Raw genomic sequence first — 21,109 nt, 5'->3', positions numbered from 1 at the left:
TCGTCAGCCGGCCATCTCATTATAGATTAGGCCGTGCCAAAGTTCAAAGCATGGAAAAAGTTCTTAGTTCCTACAAGGAAATAACTTTAAAAAAGAAGTGCTCCTAAAATGTTTTTTACAATAGCAATAAATATGAAAAGTGAGATGATGTGAATTCGTTTCTCTGTTAATTATTCATATTTTCTTGTTTATAAGATTTAAATTGAATAAGTTTATTAAAACTAATAGCTTAACAACATGGCTAAATGGCTTATCGCATCATGACAATTTGAATACGTTTAATACAGGGTGATTTGAAAAGCCACAAACATGTTAGGAATCAATGTACAAAAATAGAAGGTAGCAAAAATAGTTTATAATGTGATTGTCAAGAAAAGTGAAATCAAATGATGTTATTACAACATATGTTCAAAATGGCCTCTTCATTAATGAGTGCAGGCATGAACTCTTTTTGTATTGATTCTACCTCGTAAAGCATCCGAAAACTGATGCCGAAAATCTCCATTGTAATGTTCCTCTTTAGTTCATCTGTTGTGAGTGGATTATTTTATACATAGTTCCTTTGAGATACCTTCAGAAGAAAAATCTGGGGTGACGAACAGTGGCGTAGCGAACATAACTGGCGCCCGACACTTTATTGGCACCCCTCTCCCCCCTCCAGAAACACATATAGTTTGTCTTGGAGACCATTTGGGCGCCCCTCTGCGAGTGGCACCCGGTGCACAATACACCCCCTTGTACCCCCCCTTGCTACGCCACTGGTGACAGATCTGTCATTTGTAGGGCCACAATCCTTTAGAATTAAGACAGATGCCAAAGAATTCTAATAAGAACTGCAGAATTTAGAATTTTTTCTGCAACACGTGCATGAGAGCAAATGACAAAATAATGTTCAACAACGAAAATCCGTGGAAAAAAAACAATTATTCTGCAATATTGCAAAGTTATACTGTAGACCAATTTTATGACAGTTTTACACTACAAAATGAGTTGCATCTTGTGGCAGGAGACATAATAAAACTAACACTACAGAACTTACACAAAACTAATATTTTCACGTGCATGACTTCTTGATTAAGTTGTAAAATCAGAAATTGGATTTCACAAAAATGAATATAAAACATTTAATAATAATACAGTAGGGTCTTGCTTTAAACAGATTTGTGTTTTAAAAGGTGAATGGTTAGGTTAACTCACTCCTAGTGCTGCCAAATGTGACTTAAATCAGCAATCTGCGCTTTTTTGGCTTCCGACATTCCAAAAATGGAGAACTACGGAATGCTATTCACTGTGGTTCGAGCGTACTTTTCTCAAGTACAGAGTATGTCCTTGATACAGTGTAATAAAGTTTTACTCTATATATACAGAAACACGTTATTTATTATAATAAAAACACAAGTGAAACATTTTAGCATTTTTCTGTTAATTGTAAACAGATGCATGTCTAGGTCATCTTGGACTACTTGGGGTGGAGCAGAAATTTACACAGAATTTTGTTTTACGCTATATCCGCTAACATGCAACCATCATGTAAAGTAAGACCATACTGTGATTTGATAGTTATTTTCTTTAAATCGTACTAAACTGCTATATAAAAACTGCAAATAATCGACAAGAAAACCTTTTAGCTGCAAGGAAACGACTGTAAACTTTTGCCTTGGTTAATTTTCTTGCTGCTGAAAGGATTTCATAGTTATTTTCAGTTGTATATGATAAGATAGTAGTATATTAATTTTTTAAAACTTTAAAATTTAACACTAATGACCTTTTTTTTATTTCAGGAATCGTATTTTGAGCCGAAGTTACTTTTATTTGAGACTATTTGGTTGAATTTGTTAAGAGTCTGAACTGAATTTACTATTTTAATATCAGAAGAACGGAAGCAATGTCGATCTATTATGGCAAATAAAGTGAGATGTTGATTGATTGCATTGAACGAAACGGGACAAACTAGAATGGTTAGCAGAATCTAATTTAAACTTTAACATGAAATTGTTCCGTTACGAATCCGACAGTCACCGAACCCACTCGAGACGAGACGATCGGAGCAAGATTCCGTCTTCTGTCCGACTTCATTATTATGCAAATTGCTCTCACTGCCAAAAGTAGGAATCCGAGTTTGGTCGTGGACGATTCGTTCTGTCGAGTGAGGTTTGTTAAATGTAAAAACATCTAAGTTCGAATGTAGGTTGTTATCTTTGTTCCAATTTGAGTTAAATTACATTTTGCTTGAGTGGTTACGAACATTATTTTGCGATTGTTAAAATAACAGTTCTGTTAATCTTTTGGTAATGCTGTCGAGTAAATTTAAAAGCTAAAAAGTTCTCGGAAAAATGTTTGTACGAAAATAGGTGTGTATATTTGTATAGAATATTAGTCAATTCAGCTTCGTATTTATATATCAGATATGCTGCACGTATGTTTACGATATTGGTTTTTAAGTGAGAATGTGCTCTGGTATACATTATCTAAAAACACTTTAACTTAAATTATTAAGACCTTTCCACAAAAAAAAAATGGTGCATATGCATTTATATTCGACGTTCAATTAACATTTTGTTACGTGTATCACTAGTAGAAAACAAAGTATTACGACTTAGACGTGAATGGATTAATTGGATTTGAATTGTGTAATGTAAATTTTGCAATTGCAAGAAAAATAGAACTTGTATACTTAAAGAAATTATGCATATAAGATTATAAATATATACTTATAGATGGACTAAAGCCATTTGTCGATTGCTAGAGTAGTCCAACATATATCTTAGCAAAGGAATCACTTGTTTTTTTTTAACAACTTTGTACTCGTTCTACAATTTGACTTTTGTACCACTCAAATTTAGAGTATTTACATTTTTCAAGAATCAAATAGAACTTTTTTACATTCCCCGGAATAATTAGTATAGTTTTTGGACCAAACCGAGAAATAAACTTCTTTATTTTGATCGAGATTTACACACACGGTTTTGAAAGAATTTCATATAAAAAATGCAACTTTTGTCTCGAGTTTTATAAACTATTTTTAGGTCACATTATTAATCCGTAACTTATTATGTGGCACAGAAAACGTTTACATTTTCTGACGATCTGCCCGTTGCCCTTACACACACATATCTAACAGTGATAGAAGAGTATATTTGCATGCGTACTCCGTATCGTGTAACCGTGGTGTCGTGCTGAAAACGTGATCTGACGTCGTACGGTAGTATTTCATTCGAAGCAGTGTCGGTGTTTAAGTAATATTGATGGCATAGTCTCGTACAAATATATTAACAGATGATAATTCCTTCTTTTTGTGGACCATCTGACCGGAGCAGAACGACATACTCTTTAACAATTTTTGTATATAATTTATAACAATAATTACTTTACTTTATACGAAATAACTCGAAACAGTTTTCTCGAAGCATGTGGTAACGATTACCGTTGTTTACGATTTAGATGTATTTTTTAAATTGTGCCAGATGGCTTGTAAAATTTCAGTGATAATAAAATTTGTTCTAGTGATAAATCATATTTGTATATTTATTGTTTAATCATTAAATATATCAAAAATCATATAAACTAAGCTCTTAATTTATTTTGTTCGTGAAAACGTTACTATTGATGATATAGTAAATTATTATTTTATATAATAGGGAGTCAAAAGTTTTCATACATGAGCAAAGAGCTCACTTTATTATGTAGTCATTTGCAGTTCACAGACTATGTACTGTACGTAGAAGTTAAAAGAGTTAACTGAATGTGTATACGGGAGTGTAAGATGGGCCGTTAATACATTTGGTGTTGTGCACGTAACAAAAGCATCACAGATGGTTTGCATTTCGCAGCTTTATCCAATACATTGTGACCTTTTAAACACTCATCTCGAGACAAAAGCATCTCAAACGTACAGTATCAGTTGCAAGAAACTTCACAAACATGACTTCCCTTGTATGTTTCATGTAACATGAGCACCATGTATGTAGAATGTTTACAATTATGAATATGATTAATTAAACATTTTGTATTTATGAAAAATCAATACAAATTTGAATTGAATATTAATTTTGTTGTATAAGTTACTATAACGTAAGATGCTATACGTTTGATCAAAGTCAAAATTTTGTCATCCAGTCGACTTTTCGATAAAGTATTAGCCTACTGCCGCGGGATTCCGGGATCGGATTCAATTGAGACTCTCGTAATTTATCATGGATGGTACGGATCTGCCAATGACACGTGCAGCCAGACAGCATCTTTGAATTTGTTTATATTTTATTGAATATAAGTTAGAATCAGATTGGATGCTTTTGCTCCAATCTACCCATTTTAACTTTGATCAGTATGGACGGTTAACTCAGCAGAGCTTGCTGGCACGTCACGGGTAAGTAACGACCTAACTCGAATTACCACAAAAGCATTTGGGACTTAGATTAGATTCAAACTCCGATTCCTTGAAACGGTAAGAATGTGTTTATCGTGCAACCGTCGACCAACTTACGTAAAACCCGAGCATTTCCCGAGAAAGCGGCTTCGTCAAAAAACAGTTCAGCAACTTCCTCTTTAGCCACTGCAACATTTGGAAGCATTGAAAATAAAATTTAAGATGGCCGTCCACAAAGAAAGTTACAAAATTTTATAAATACTAAGTAATACTTCACGTTATTGTATGCCTCCGATATTAAAATATTTATAATACAGTAGATCACCGATTATCCGAAACAATTCGGGACTGGGGTTGTTTGGATAACCAATCATTTATATTAAACAAAACTGTACTGTATATATTTTGTATCGCACGTCTTACAAATACATACCTTACATAAAGTAGTACATTAAAGTAGGACTACAGTTTAGGTTGGCAGGGAGGGGGAGTGCTGCAGCGTCACGGCACTAGCGGAAATTTAAATTTGCCAATTGGAACGCTTTCGGTCGATCGGTATTCGGATAATCGATGCTCTACTGTAGTTGCAATTTTGTGACATTTCCGAGTAAATATTTATACAAAAGTAGCATTTACAAATGGCAAAACAGTAAGACCATTTCTGCAAAAGTAGAACTCAAAGTACTTTCGGCAGCTTAACTAAAGCACCCAAAATGTTAATCGTTTCCATCAAACTTTAAATTTTATCAGAAAAGCAATATAATATAATCATTCCTCAATTTGTAATTATTGCAAATAAATGAATCCCCCTTTGATCGATTTGATCCGAGACATATTAGGCTGTATATCCGACCATAATTATGGGATATAGATTGGGTTTGAATGCAATAGTATATTTATATCTTACCACACATCTAGCAAATTCCTTTTGGCTGATTCTGATTGTCTATGAGCAAGATTTGTCCTCCTATAAGTTTAATAGATTACAAATATTTTAACAGTTTTACATTTAACAATGATTAATACTGTATAGTGAGTGGTCTTTGACTCAAAGAACAATTTTCTATTATAAATAATCACATTATTTGTGCATCCTTGGCACTTCATGATTGTAAATGATAGATATTTATCAACACTAAAAAATTTTGAAGTGTTGAAATTCCATATATTTTGTTGAGAAACTATCAAAATTTATCATCACATACATTTAGTTTGGATGCTGGCACCATCCAGTGAGAATGCCACGAACTATATATTTACATTAATCTAATAATTATCTCGATAGCCAGTCGGTTGAGATAAGAGGTTCGTCAAACTGCAACGGAACCGAGTAATTGATCGAGATCACACCGAAAAGAGACTAATTAGCGAAATGCATTTCGGTCTTTGGTGGACCCTCCTCAGCCACAATATGTAGATACCTACAACAGTTGTAAAAACCTATACTGTGTATAACATTTAGCTTAATTATTACGTAAAAATTTTTAACAAATGGAAAAAACAAACTGTGATATTTAATACAAGATGGTTTAACATGTTCCATGGTTAAACCATCCATCTGATTATGTTTCTACTTGCAGTTCAACAGATACACCTCGTGTTACTGTGTTAAACGAGTCAACAGCGAATGAGTTCCCTTGACGAGAATTGGTAGTTGGGATTCGGTCACTTTCCTTTCCAAATTGTCATTATTTCTATAATTTTCATTAACATTCATAATTTTAATATGTTAATAATATTGTCTTTCGATAGGTTTTGTTTGTTTTTAATATTTGTATTGTCTTTTACGATTTCACACCCTTTGGAATTGCAGTGCCTGGCTACTGCCGAAACTAACAATTATGTTTAATTGGTCTTGCACATTCACCAATAGGTACACCTAATGGACGGACAGTTTTGCCAACGTCTTGTACTATTATTATTAATGTTCCAACTTGTATAACCAACTTGCAATTAAATGCTTTGGATAATTATTAAATACATCTTTAGTATGGCAAAATATTGAGACATTGATAATTAATGTGTCATATTTCAAAAATATCGGATAAGTATTAAATACATCTTGCATTTTTACTTCTTGGTCATTTTTATCGGTGGTTCTATTACGTATTTTCTTTATAATCATGTATAAGCGTATTCCTTTTTAAATGTAGTGGCATGCTTGCTCTATCGTGTTATTTTTGGAACATTAAAATTAATAAATACGTAAAAGAATGTAATCAAATTACGCAATCTAGTAAGTTTTACGTCCTAAGTATCTATATTTGTATTGTTGTGGCCAAGGAGGATCCACCAAGGACCGAAATGCATTTCGTTAATAAGTCTCTTCTTGACGCGATCTCGATTACTCTGCTCCATTGCAGTTTGATAAGCCTTGTATCTCGACCAACCGGCTATCGAGATAATTAAATTAACGTTTTAGAGACAAGCTTACGACTATTACATTAATCTCATCGCAATGACACAAGATGTTTATTAGAGAAAGTCAAATGATGTATCACATTTGTTTATTGAAGCATTCTGTTTCCAAGGGTTCTTTCTTTTAATAATACCATAAATAAATAAATAAAATACTTAGGACCTTCCTAAGGCAAGCAACCAAATGTGGTGATGCAATTATATAATTTCAGTTCAAAGATATGTGTAACGAAGAAAAACAGAGTAAATCACAATTGAGAGGAAGATCAAGATGAAGCTGGCGAGGAAAGATGCAGAGCATAGGACTAGATATGTTCTGTTTATTTATCTAATAAAGACGACAAGCCTAAAGGCCCAAACATGCAAATGAGTGAGTAAATTTGGCTCTACAAGTGGAAATTCATGTGTGCACACACATGCAACTTCTAAGATTAGTACTCAACATCTACAAGATATATTTAAAAAATTTCATGCGACGAGTTTTTAATCAGTTTGTCATTCAAAAGTAATTATCATTTCAATATTTTTATTGCAAATTGACATTACTTTGTTAGTTTTATAATGAAATGACATCGAAGACAAACGACGTCGTTTTGAACAAAAATTATTCGCCGATCTTTCTCGAAACACGCATCATTCCTACAACTCCAATATTACTCTAAATTATCTTCGCCCAAACTGTTCATTGAAAGAACACTGAATTAAAAAAATAAAAGTTACATTTTAATCTTCCTACAGCTTAAAATTGAGGTTTCGATGGCAAAATATTGAGACAAACATTGATAATTAATCTCTGTCATATTTCAAAAATATTTCTTCCTTTAATTTTAGATCTTTTCAGAATCTACATATGGAGCAGTTTATCTGGGATGGGAACAGATAAACTGCTCCATAAAAATTTGAACCAATCTGGACTCGAGATTGATCTGCGGAGTTACAATCCAGTGCATTCATCAAGGAAAACAAAGATTTTGTGCCATTCGCTTCGTACCTTCGACTTATCCGAGAGGAAAATCAAACTACGCTAGAAACATTTTTAGTGTTAAGATATCGTCTCAAAAACTTTGTTTACGGCACGTACTTTGCATATTATAAAGTCATTGTTTTATTTACTAAAAACAAACGTGTGACGAATCTTGTGTTCAAACACATTAATAAAATACACTCGCTCCAGTTCTGTTTCATTTTATTTTATCATCCTGGATAAGTTTTACACAGGCATTCGCAAAATATAAAAAGATTTATCGGTTGCTCTTGGCCACACGTTCCAGTTCGTCCTTCTTCTTGATGGCGTAACTGTTAGAAGAACCCTACAAAAATAATATAAATTGTTACTATTCTAAAATGACCCCATTTAAGAATACAAAATTTATCATATATTACACGTTTCGATAATTAACTTGGAAAATTACGTAAATATTTGACGCTTTGGTAGTTTTACCTTTGCGGCGTTAATTAGTTCGTCTGCTAAACATTCTGCAATTGTTTTGATGTTCCTGAAGGATGCTTCGCGGGCTCCCGTACACAGCAGCCAGATTGCCTGATTTACGCGTCTCAGAGGGGAGACGTCTACGGCCTGTCGACGCACGGTGCCGGCTCTTCCTATACGCGTCGAATCTTCACGTGGTCCGCTATTAATTATGGCATTCACGACAACTTGGAGTGGATTCTATACGATTTTGAAGCAAAAATTAAACACAATTGTCGAAACAGTCGTAAAATACAATCGCACTTACTTCGGCAGTCAGCAGATGGATGATTTCAAATGCGTGTTTCACAATTCTCACGGCAACCAGTTTTTTTCCATTGTTACGCCCGTGCATCATCATAGAATTAGTCAGACGCTCCACGATCGGGCACTGGGCCTTACGGAAACGTTTGGTCGCATACCTTCCGGCAGAGTGAGGTAAATATCTAGCATATTTTTCTTTGACGGCAATATAATCCTGCAAAGGCATTTATAAAATTTGTTTCGAAATCCTAAACGTTACAAAAATAAAGCAAAAATAACAATTACCGTTAAACTTATATCGCTGACTTGAACGTCGCTCGAGCTCCATCTGCCAAATAATTTTATTTCGGGCTGTTCTTGAATTACTGGACCTGAAGCAGGTTCATCCCACGAATCAGTCATGACTAATAAAAATATAATACAATATATATTATCATGGTATAATTCAGGGAGATAGTTACAAAAGCTCATCCACTGCTATTTTATCGAGAAAATTAAACATGCTAATTAATGTGACGGGAGGCAGATAATTCAACTTCTCAAAAGCAGGTGTATCTTCTGGCTAGGCTAACTAGGCTACATCATAAGGCTGAGTTAGCCTGACAATGGCCGTTAAACACAGATGTAAACATTTGCTTTCTTCTAATTTCTTCCCGCTGGATTTTAGTTATACGTGCAGTGTTTATTAACGAGACAGATAATCTCGTAATGTAAGCAAAGAATTTATAAACAACTTATGGATGCTTCAATGGTTGTTGGGACTAGGGTCCTGGTATGCCTCCGTCAACAAGTCAGCTAACATTGTTCTTTGTCTTAGACGGGAGAGGACAGTTGTCACAGCATAAGTCCTGTCATTGCTCCAGGAGGCAGAATTATGTTTGAATCAGCACTCCCTATGTGGAATGACCATCTCAAATTGGGCAAACGGTAATTACCACATTCAGGTTTGGGCAAAGGCACTATAAATAACGAGGTAATGTCTGACACGGCGGGCTTTTCTTTCGTGTAGTCAGAGCGATAAGATTGCACTCGGTACAACTGTCCCCATTTTAGGGGAAATAGGGTGACATTAGGGTTGCCACCCGGTCGGTATTGGATGGGGTTGATTGGCAATTTCAAAAAACCAATGTTACACAAAAACAAATAAATAAAACTGAAAGTTTATATGTTTGAACCTAGACTGTATAGCTCCAATTCCTACTTTCTTAACTACTCGGCTATTGCCAGTACAAAGAGAAACAAAACTTCTAAAAACTCAATTTTCAAAGGCCCGTTTTCTGGAAATGCCCAAAATGTGAGACCTCATTTAGACAAGGAGCTGTGGAATTGATATCAGAAGATATGCTGGGTATGTTTGGACAGAACTGGACATCTGCCATGTTATAAACAGTGCCCACATCAAACACTTGTAATGCATACGTGAAACTTTGTGCGGAGTTCTGTCTTTTTATATCATTACTATTGCCGTATGTTATTTTAGATACGAATAAATCAGCTTTACTTTTGCACCATCCTTTTTTTAATAATTCAGTTTGAGAAATAAGTAGGTCAAGGAATCCATTTTTCTTGGTGCTGAGCTGTGTGACAACCGAATTACAACTGACAGAGCAAGAGTGATGACGACATCAAAGCATGTGTGGCTTGGCCAATATAGAGCTAGTGGAAGGAACGACGAAACTAGATCGAGGCGCCTCTAGCGGCAACGCCAGGTAACAGAATCGGGGCTACAAAGCTAGCACCAGTGTTGTTCCACCTAATACTTTTGCACTAATCTAGTACATTTTTACTTGTTCCAGTATCAAGATACCCAACACCATTTTCCTTGTACTATTCATGAAATCCTAATACCTTTCCTTTTAATTTAGTAACTTTCAAAACATTCGTTTTTATTCTATATTTCTATATTTTTTTTTACTTTACTTTGGCAGTAAATAGATGCTTTTATTGCTTCCTCATTCAGCAGTTGAACATATTTTTTGCAATTAAATTTAATAAAAACTAAACTACAAAATCGAGTTCTTACCGATTCTTGTGAAGCACTGTTATTAGCAAAGGAGCTACTTAAAAGCAACAACGATGAAATGTTACACTTGGAAACCATCATCTGCTTCAACCATACCAAAACATCCTAGTGAGGAAGATTCCGACGATGATGATCTTACCAGTGATTTTTCAATGTGATAATTTTAAAGTTTAGTACTTCGTGTTCATTACTTTTGTTTCAACATTTTGTTCATTTGATTGTTGTTGAGGTATAATAGCGTTCTTGCAATATATGAATTTATCCTGTTTGAATTTTGTACACTAACACGTGTTACATGTTAGTGTACAAAGTTAGTGTATTTAGTGTTACATGTAACACTAAATATATTTTAATAAATAGAAATTTGATAAATTATAAATTTATATATTATAAGTGTATATTTAAATAATATATAATATATATGTACATACATTCGGCAGTTTACGGTCAAATTAATGCCTGCATTAGTCAATACATTCGCTTCTCGACTTACGACGGGGCTCGGTTCTGCAACTTCAGACGTAAGTCGAGAAGTGACTGTACTTACAACAAAACAGTTAGCCATCTTACATAAGCACACGCGAAGGGTACAACAAAACTAATGATGATGCAATCAATCGTCAGAAGCGTGCAAGATATATATGTATATGATATATATTTGACAAAAACTATAAAAAATTGATACATTTTTAAAATTTTTTAATGAAAGTTTTTCGTCATAACTCGAGAAATGACTGTAGATCATTAGGACTGAGCAGTATTAATATTCTAATATTTATTATACTCTTAATTTTGTACGATTTAAAGGGTGGTGTGGAAGAAGCAAACTGTATATCCATTGCATGATAAATAATGAAATTTATAACTAACCATATATATATATATATATATATATTAGAGGAGCTTCAATAAGGACTATAGCAGTAGCTAATAGTATTGTATTAACAGGGAGAACTTTTACCTTCATTTCCTCAAAATACTAATTTTGCTTCTTACTCCTTTCTTCCACAGATCTCTTAAATTCAAATATCACATCATATGCTAATTAATATCTGTCAGATTAACAAAATAATATAAAAGAAAAAAGAAAATTGCTAAAGTTTACATTTGAAAACTAAGTTTAAAATAGAGCCAACCAAGGTTTTATAACAGAAGATTGGTTAGAATGCAACACATCATTATATAGTTAACCTCAGAAATTAAATTGCAGCCAGCCATTTCTCTTTCCTCCCAGGGTATTGTTCATTCGGGAACAAATTAAACTTTGTACCTGGCGGCGCAGTAATATAGGTAAACATAGGTAACACTACAACCGACCACACAACAGTTATTTTTTGAAGTTTTGTGTGGCAGAAAGCTGTGGTTCATTATCACAGGTAGAAAACAACCGCGTTTCATTACGTATCCAACCCAAAGACGCACGTGTTTTCCCGAAGCAGTTTTCTTTGCCTGTGTACAGGTGGTGCTCAACTCAGTTCCACTAGCTCTATAGGACCACATCAGAAGGTAGAGAGGAAAAAAATGTGTACTTTAGCTATTTGGCAGAATAACTATATTCTTTGTCTTCACGTTTGTCCTCACACATAGGAACAAACATGCAGATGAAGAATATGTCTGACAAATAATGGTCATGTGTGGTAGCACCATCTGTTATCAGATTTTATTTACAAATTTTAGTTATTTGCTAATTTTTTTTGCAAACATTTTTAACAGTTAGCAAACTATTAAAAAATGTACTGTTATTGGTAATACATGTGTGTGCAAAGTTTCAACTAGATTGGAAATTGGGAAGGCATTGCTGTCTACAAGGAAAGTTGACAGAGGATGTTGAAGAGGTTTGCAGGATCGTGCAGTAATTTTCTCAGTATGATGCAAGTCTTTGAAATTCTGCCCCTTAAATGTTTTTTATGCCACCTCCTTATGGTGCCACCTCTCCGCATCATAGCACAGCATGGCCCTGGAGGTTTGTATCACTATCACTCACTTCTAGTGGATTCCCGAAACAGAAGGCAACAATTAATGTACTTCTGCAAATTAGTCTCCGCTTCTGAAAGATGAAGAAAACCGCCATCTTATTGCACAAAAATGTAAATCTGCATACAATTTAATAGACAACAAGGTGAACAAAACCAATTTCCAGTACAAAAATTATAAAATGTTTTCAACTGTGTTAAATGGGTGTAACTATGCAGTTAGCCTGAAGATGCCCATTTAATACAGTTGAAAACATTTTCTTTCTCATAATTTTTGTGCTGGAAATTAGTTTCATTCACTTTAAAGGTAAGTTCTTAAAGTCAAACGAAAATGTCATCAGTATTCTTACTTTCAGCAGACATTTCAACCGATCAGTCTATAACAAAATGGCCATTTCTAAAATCGAAGATACAAACATTGATAGTGCAGTCTTATCCGAAATATTTTTCTTAGCTTGCTTCGGGTGGACAGATATTTCTATCATTTCACCTTTTAATCCACAATTTAAACACAATCTAAACTAGATTTAGAAACATTGATATCGCCGGGCACCATTTTCTTAACGAAGTAAACTAACTCCTTTCTGAATTTTGTTTGAAACATCAACATTGAGCACGTGCACAGACTTGTTAGTGATGTGTTTAGCTCGTTCAACTTTACGAATGTACCCCAAGTATATCCGCGTTATCGATTAATAGAAAACTTCCATAACTACAAGCCAAATAGCCCTTGGCCATCGTTCTCCCGTCCGATTTAACTCAAAGCAATTTTTATGTTTGGACTGTTAAAAAAAAAGAAAGAGAAAAGAAATTTACAGCTGTCTTGCAAATATACATCCCAAGAGGAAAACTTTTTAGTGCTAAAATTCAAGTCCTTCTAGGACAATATGGAGGTAGTACTTACCTTGTAAAATGTAATGTTTCAAGACTCAAAAGTATAAGCTATGTTAAATTGTGAATTTATCCAAACTCCATCCCTTTATATACGTATATACAAAGGGACGAAAGTAATTTTTATACCCATACATTTTAAATAATGACTTAAAGCTAACATCTATACAGGCAGACAGGCGAAATAGAATACCTACATATTGAGTCTATATAGGTTAATTTTACAAATGAATTCTTTAATATTAATTACTAGTAATTATAAAGTACGAATAAAAACACTGGTTTCTTTTATTAATAGTTAGAACGTTAACTCATTATCTTCGATACGGGACATGTGGTTAGGCTTAACTAGAGTAAGATATTTATTATTATACTCTTAGAACGTCTGGCTTTTAAATATAAACTAGAGCATCGCATGCTGTATTCATCCGGCGTGAGATTATTTGAAATTCTTCATAATTACCTTCCAGTTTGAATTATATTTCAATTGCCTGGCTCCAGATAAAAATGTCTTCCTAACGAAAAACGTGGACTAAGAGCGCACTCTATCGAGAATAAAGACGAAAATTAAGTGTTGCCAGCCAAGAAAAAAGTAATTTTATAAAATTTACTTTAAAAAAATATATTAGTTTTATTATTAAAATATGACATTTTCGAACTAAAACATTATTAAAATAAAAATGTTTAAAATATACTTTTATTAGCTTTAATATATAACTACTCTACTTTTTTTTAAAACTCTTTCCGCCCTGTGGGCACTAAGACCTCTTTTAACAATGAGCCAGACCCACAATGGGGCGACCGGGTAGTGAGGGACGGGGGCCGACATATTCAATCGAATCACCCCCCTCGAATAATTCCTGGGAATCATTTTTCGACCCGTCCGGACATGATTCTTGTTCTTGTTCTTGTTCGTGGGTTTATGTTGGAAGGTATGGCGGTCCGGACATGATCCCGAATTGCAGAGCGGTAGACTGCACCTTGACCGCTCGGCAATTCGGCCGTCAGCAATAATTTATTGTAACATTGTCACAATGCCGTGCTGTAATTTTTTATCATATTTTTAATGTATTTAATTTAAGATATATGCTTTCCATCTCAAATTAGTACTGTAATGTCTTGCCGCTGTACTGTAAATCATACTTTCGCTTTAACAATAGAGTCGTGTTGGTCATCTATTAACATGTGACATATCTTCACTGGGGTCAGACTTAATAAAGATATTATACGTTATTGGTATTTACAAATTTTTATAAAATTGATCACTACCCTGAAAATTAAGCATTTTGTCATTCGATAATAATTAAAAATATAGAAAATTTTTATAACAAAATCTCGTAACAGATGGCGCTACGCACAGTTTTGTTTATTATAATTTAATTTAAAATATAAAAGTTATTTTCTAAATAAAATCTCATAACAGCCGGGAAAGTTACGCAACTCTTTACTAGATATTTTTAAAAAACTAAAACTTATTTATTCTATTAATATAGAAACTACATCTGTCTAGTTATTAAACATTTTTAGTAATGTTCAATTATTGACTTTAATTAATTTTAACTAGAAGAAAATATATTAACATGCCAAACAACCCCAAGATCTCCAACTACGTTACCCTCTCCCCCCTCGCCACCTGTCAGGACGCCCTGATATTGTACTGTACTTCAAGGAGTACTGTACGGTACATACATCAAGGCATATCGCTACTAGAGGACACCCCTATCGCTCCCACCATTAAACAGGCCGCGTTTCTTTATGCAGCGAGAGTGTAGCGAAATGACGTCACGAGCAGTGTTGGCCAATTAGAAACCAGTTTCAGTGTGTTCGCTGTAAAGCGCTTCTCGAGCGCTGCATAAAGAAACGCGGCCACATCCACGGGACGCAAAAGCCATGTAGCAAGCGTCCAACTTCCTCAACAACAAGAACAAGAAAAAAAAAAAGTTATTATTATGTTACTTTTCTAAACAACAGATGGCGTACCAACAGGAAAATTAAAGATTAGAATATTCTAATCTGTAAAAATATTTTTTATGCGAAAATAAAGATTGAGAGAGAGGCTATTGCTGTCTGTTATCTATAAAAATAATATTGCTTTATAACGGTATGTCTAAGGACATACGTACGTTGATTCGAATTTTGCTGTTAGAATCATGGTGCGCCATCTGTTGTCTAGAAAATTAACAATTTTATAACACTGTACCGTACTGTACTGTACTGTACATGATCGAATTTTTGTTTTAATCACGCAACGCCATCTGTTAAAAATAATTTTCATCTTAAAATGTATTTTTAAAAAAAAATAGTAAATAAAATGTATTTTAATGAGAATTTTGCTTAAATTCTTGGCTATTAACAATAAAACTTAATCATAATAATAACAACCATATTTTGATGCTTAAATAATTGAAATATTTCATTTAGAAAAGTAATTCTAATAAAAAAATTAAATAAATCTAAACGTTTTTGTTGTTCTTTAATTAAAAAATAATAACTTTTGTTAGTTAAATTATTATTATTATTTTTTTTAATTTAAATAATTTTTATATAGCAAGAAATAAAAAAGACAAACGCAGGGTCACGTGAATGCACTTTCCTGTACAGTACGTCACGACTAGTCAGACAAGCCCAGATTTAAAAGGCCGGTTTAAAAGGACAAAAGAAATTTCACAGCAACGGTTATAATAATAAAAACTTTTTGCGATAAACTAAAAATACAAAATTAATAATGATGTAAAATATATAAATAAATATAATACAAAAAATTATATTCAAATATTAAGATAGTTTTAAACAGTACTTAATTCATATTAATAATTGTCATTTAATTTTATTCATTAATTAAAAGTTACACTGAATCTAGTGTAGGATAAAACAATTGACGTAAATGTAGTAATAAATGAAAAAAAAAACTGGCAGCACAACATCATTTGAATTAAAAAAACATTAAATTAAAATTACCATAATATTAATAATATGTAGCATAACTTTTATGTACAAATAATTATACAACTTTTATAGTAAATAGTTCACTATCAGATAATAGAAAAATTACATTTATAAATATAACAGATGCATAGAGCCAGTCTGTATTAAAAGCCGATCTATTAGCTCCAGGCTGTTAAAAAAAATGTAATGTTGGAGTTAGTAAGATAACAATCAACAATACAGTCAAAAACATGTGTTTTTGAAGAAAAAAACGACTGCAATTGTAATTGTAAAGAATCATCGACATCAGCTAGTCCGACGTTCGACTAAAAGAATTTGCTGTGGGTCGGAATATTTATATTTCTAATTAAAATGACATTGGATAATAGAAAACAAATTGAGGGAGGCATCGACAGAACCTAAAACTAATCTGGATTGCTGGAAAATATAGCAACGGGAGCGATCTAAACACGATAACAATGACAGTGGCTATTGGCGTGAAACAGTTAAATTTATTAATACACAAGAAATACAATAAAAATGAATAATTTCCTGAGAATTTTGCGAGTTCCTGGCTAAATAATCCTGTTGGCTTCTCCGTACGATACCGCTTGGTTTTGAGTTAAACGATTTTTACATCATCATCATCCTCAATCGGTGGCTTGGCGGACAGAGCAATACCAAAAAATGATTGCTTCTGTAACTATCATCGACCGTTTGATTTGTTGATGAAGATGTCACCGAGAGAGATGCCTAAGCCAAATGGCCCCTCTGGCTCTCTGTATGACAGGACAGTTGTTATTTATGCGGGTTTTAAATCATCATCATCATCATAATCAATCTCATCTTGCTCAATTTGATTACGCTACTGCTTGGCGGGCGGCGTAAACTAATTGATTGATATATTAGCATTTCCTTGCAGGCTTGCAGACGTCATGGAGACATTCCATTCTTGTATCTATATAAGGCGGATAAGTCATTCAGTAAAAAACGTAATAAATTTAAAGGTGCGAGGCCCTAAAATGTGCCTTCTTAATGTGAGGCCGTAAGCTGCTGTTGCTTAGCTTGTGAAAAATTATTTATAATCCATCGTTTGTGTAGAGACGTAACAAATCCTTGGACAAACCGTCGTAAAGCGAACCATCCTAGCACTGTTTTATAAATCGAGATATGTTCTTGATTATATTAATACAACACTATGAAATAATTAAACACTTAGTAGTGGATTATGTTTCTTTGTGGCCCTAGGCGCAATATTATTATAAGGCCCTTTATATTCAAGTGTGTTTTATATTAAAAAGACAAATATTAACAATTTTTTCTTTGTTTCCACATCCACATAATTGTTCAGGCTGTTCGAGACGAGGCCCTTACCGCGCATCTAGTCTGCCTATTGGGTAATTTGCCACTATAAACCACTATATAAAAGTAATTATAAGATACTCCATTTTATGCAGTCATAGTTTATATCACTTGGGGTTTACAGTATATTTCTAGTGTTTCCTATTAACAAAAATAGATATATGCTAGAGAAGATCCATTTTAATAAGGTTTCATCAAATTAAATTAACTCGAGGGAAAATCGAGTCCCCTGAGAGGTCAATAGAGGTCTGGATCACCTATATTTTGAGGTCCTAGTACATTATAAAAAGGAAAATAATGTTAATGTTAATGTATATTTTTAAATGATAACATTTCTAATAAATTTCCTCTTTGAAAGTTCTGAGAGGATTTGAGGAAAGGAAGATTGTGTATTTAATTTCGTGAGGAATAACGGAATATACCTGGACTTATACTGCCAACGATAAATTATGGTGGTCTGAGGATAAGTTAAAACCCGAATCATCCAGGGCAGTAGGTTGGTTCGGCCCTCTCCAAAATTATCCTTCTACTGTGAATCTGATTGAATTTATGACAGACATTAGTTACGTGAAAAATCCTTGAAGATTGAAATTTTGGCCATCCTGGATATTTGGATTAATGTCGAAGGACCTACGTAACGTGTACTTACAATTCTGAGAGACTTAGACTCAGTTTGCCACTCTGAAAGATCCGGGTTAAAGTTCGGATCGAATCCTTATGAATGACGTGAGCCAGACATATTGGGTGCCGTCTCTTACTTTCTGGCCTCCCCATTGCGGGCAGAACTCACAATGGGATGACAAATAAGTTTAAAAAGACTCTTCGATCATCAATAATAATGTGCAGTAATAATGGTATTGTGTAGTATAAATAAACTAAAAATTCTCTTATTATGTAATGTAATGGAAGTCAGTAGTGCCATATGTTCAGGACTCACATGTTTGTTGCAAATACAGTAGACTCCCTATAAAGACTTCCTATAACACGGGTTCATATAACACGGTTTCTTATAACACGGCGAAAAAATTGCGATCGGGTTCGTATAACAGGCTCAAAGAGACTCGTATAACACGGTAAAACGTCATCGCCGACTCGTGTCGAGACAGGATTGGTCGATTCTAGACTAATAGTGAACGAGCAGCCGAACTACTTGCCGCTGTCCAGCGCCAGGCGTATATACGGAGAGTTTAGGCGGGAAAGTATTGATAAATTTTTATACATTTCTTGTGAAAAAAACATTTACAGTATTATTCAACGGCCATGAAAATTATATTTTTATGAATGATGTCTCCAAAGTTCAGCGAATTCTTCGCAGAAAGAATAATTTATGAGGAAATGCATCCGCCGTTCGATGAGTCGCTCCGCGACGAAAACAAGCATAGGCAATGGCATCATCGAACGGTGCACACTCGGTAAGTAATCCTACAATTTTTTGTTTATAGCATAATTTATGTGGATTATTCCCAAAAAATTATACGTGATTTGGAAATTTTGAGTTAAATTATTCTAGAATCGATTAATTTTATGGAAGAAACCTTTCAAACAGCCGTAGCCCCTAAACTGCACATGTGCCGGGCTGTGATTGGCTCATATATTTAAGGGACTCGTACAACACGGGTTCATATAACACGGAACGTATCTACCGTGTTATAGGGGTTCTACTGTAATTCATTTCACTTATCTCTTGTGTATCAAAAAAACATCCTTTATTGTTTTAAAAAATAACACAATTTTTAAGCTGTTCTGTTTCGTTTAATATACCGGGAGGCCTCAAAAAAGGTAAGTGGCCTGGTTTCTCTTTACCTCTGAGAGGCCCTGTCTCAGAGTACGGAGCTACAATCTAAAGTCTTAATAACTCCTGTGTTTTTTGTCGAAAATTTCTGAAATTTTACAGGAAGATTTGGGTATTTGGGACATTGACGTTGTTAAATTTTAGTGGTTAAATGTCGAGGGAGTATAGAGATAAAGGATGGTCACGTGTCATATCTCGACTGATTAAACATTTTACTCGTTATTAGCAATTACAATTTATAAAAAAAAAAATCGTCTCTAACCTCAAAATTAAACTTTATAATAATTAATAGCATAAAAAGTTTTTAAAATAAAATATCATAACAGATGGCGCCACACAAAATTTTTAAATTTTTCAACCGGAAAAGTTATGCAACTCATTGCTAGATTTTTATAATCAGGATTTAATGAAATTGCAATAACTGGGAGGGTGGAACTTCACATGAATAGGGAACAGCTGCATATAGTAAGCTTCTTTCTATGAAGTTTGCGTGTTTAATACGTCCTCTTTTTTGTTATTTCTTCGTCGTATTGCGTTTTAAGTAAAATTACATATAAAAAAAATTCCTCTTTTTATAAAATTATCCAACTATAAAGTTACATTTTTATAGTTATATTAAATTTTAATTCTTGTTTAGAATCAATATCAAACAGAAACTTTCGTTACTTCATTTAATTTAACGCAAGGACAAGGAACGAGAGAGTGAGTTGGGGCCTGAGCTAGTGACAAATGTGGGGGGGCTGTCTCTCTTCTAAATAAAAATTAATATTGATAGGAAAAATAAACTACCGATCCCTCTAAAGACTTTAGGTATAATATTTTTTCGAGGATATATAGTGTTTCTAAACGGCCAGCAGAACGTTGCCTAGGCAAAGTAAACAATTGCCTAGGGCCCGATTGCAGAATTCTTAAATAGATTTATAAATTCACATATAAATAAAATTTAAGTTCTAAATTGTTTTAATCGGCATTGCAGCATAATCATTTTTAAAGGGCCAGCAGCGCCATATTTATGAGGCCTCCCGAAGACTAGCTAAGCGAATTTTTACAAGATCCTGAAAAGGTATGTAGAGTCCGTATAAGAAAGGCTTGAGACCCTACACAGCTCTTAAACCCTTCTATTAAGCCCGATTCCTATTGTAAGTCACGTCTAACAGAGGAGGCCTATTGTAAGTCACGTGCCTGACATCGGATGGGAAAACGGAAATTAAAATATAGAGGAAATAAAAAAAAACATTATCTTGTTGCAATAATAACTTTATTTAAAAATAAAAACTGCTTAACGATATTTAATTACAAATAAAGAAACTAACTTTTTACACGCATAAAATTCCCATCATAACACATTGAAAAAATTGCCACCTGGTGAGTACTCTCGCAACTACAAGGTTGCTTCTGTGCAACTCGTTCGGTAAGTCGTGTTTATTTTTTTTGCTCCGCTTTAGACCTAAATAAACCTGCAATTTGGGCGAAATTAAGCAAAATTCTATCGCTTTATATTCACAACATACTCCGTATCTTCCCTAAATTAAAGGTCACAGGTGAGTTTATACGGATTTATATATATATAATCAATTTTATCACTTATATCTTGTTATACTGTGCATTGATTCACATAACATCTGCT

At 33.8% G+C, this 21,109-nt stretch overlaps 2 protein-coding genes across 2 annotated transcripts in view; one reads left to right on the top strand and one right to left on the bottom strand.

Moving 5' to 3' along the window:
- Window positions 1–3,511, top strand: part of LOC136987385 (uncharacterized) — a 62,431-nt gene extending 58,920 nt beyond the window's left edge. The window contains exon 4 of the mRNA XM_067285124.1: window positions 1,782–3,511. The gene's annotated coding sequence lies outside the window, so the exon portion shown is untranslated. The remainder of the gene's footprint in view (window positions 1–1,781) is intronic.
- Window positions 3,512–7,953: 4,442 nt separating this feature from the next.
- Window positions 7,954–13,984, bottom strand: LOC136987395 (small ribosomal subunit protein uS7). Its single transcript, XM_067285134.1, has 5 exons — window positions 13,867–13,984; window positions 8,802–8,920; window positions 8,521–8,730; window positions 8,226–8,453; window positions 7,954–8,094 (listed from the first exon to the last, which is right to left on the bottom strand). The coding sequence occupies exons 2-5, from the start codon at window positions 8,916–8,918 to the stop codon at window positions 8,026–8,028; spliced, it is 624 nt and encodes a 207-aa protein (XP_067141235.1). The 5' UTR covers window positions 8,919–8,920; window positions 13,867–13,984; the 3' UTR covers window positions 7,954–8,025.
- Between the last annotated feature and the right edge of the window lie 7,125 nt (window positions 13,985–21,109).

The sequence above is a fragment of the Centruroides vittatus genome, unplaced genomic scaffold (genome assembly GCF_030686945.1).
Source record: "Centruroides vittatus isolate TY-2023 unplaced genomic scaffold, ASM3068694v2 scaffold_1519, whole genome shotgun sequence".
Classification (NCBI taxonomy): domain Eukaryota; kingdom Metazoa; phylum Arthropoda; class Arachnida; order Scorpiones; family Buthidae; genus Centruroides; species Centruroides vittatus.
This window is presented reverse-complemented; position numbering and strand designations above follow the sequence as displayed.

Coding starts and splice junctions, on each gene's coding strand:
- LOC136987395 (XM_067285134.1), bottom strand. CDS start 8,918: ATGACTGATTCGTGGGATGAACCTGCTTCAGGTCCAGTAATTCAAGAA. Junction 8,454..8,520: donor TCCATCTGCTGACTGCCGAA/GTAAGTGCGATT, acceptor AAAATCGTATAG/AATCCACTCCAAGTTGTCGT. Junction 8,095..8,225: donor AACTAATTAACGCCGCAAAG/GTAAAACTACCA, acceptor TTATTTTTGTAG/GGTTCTTCTAACAGTTACGC.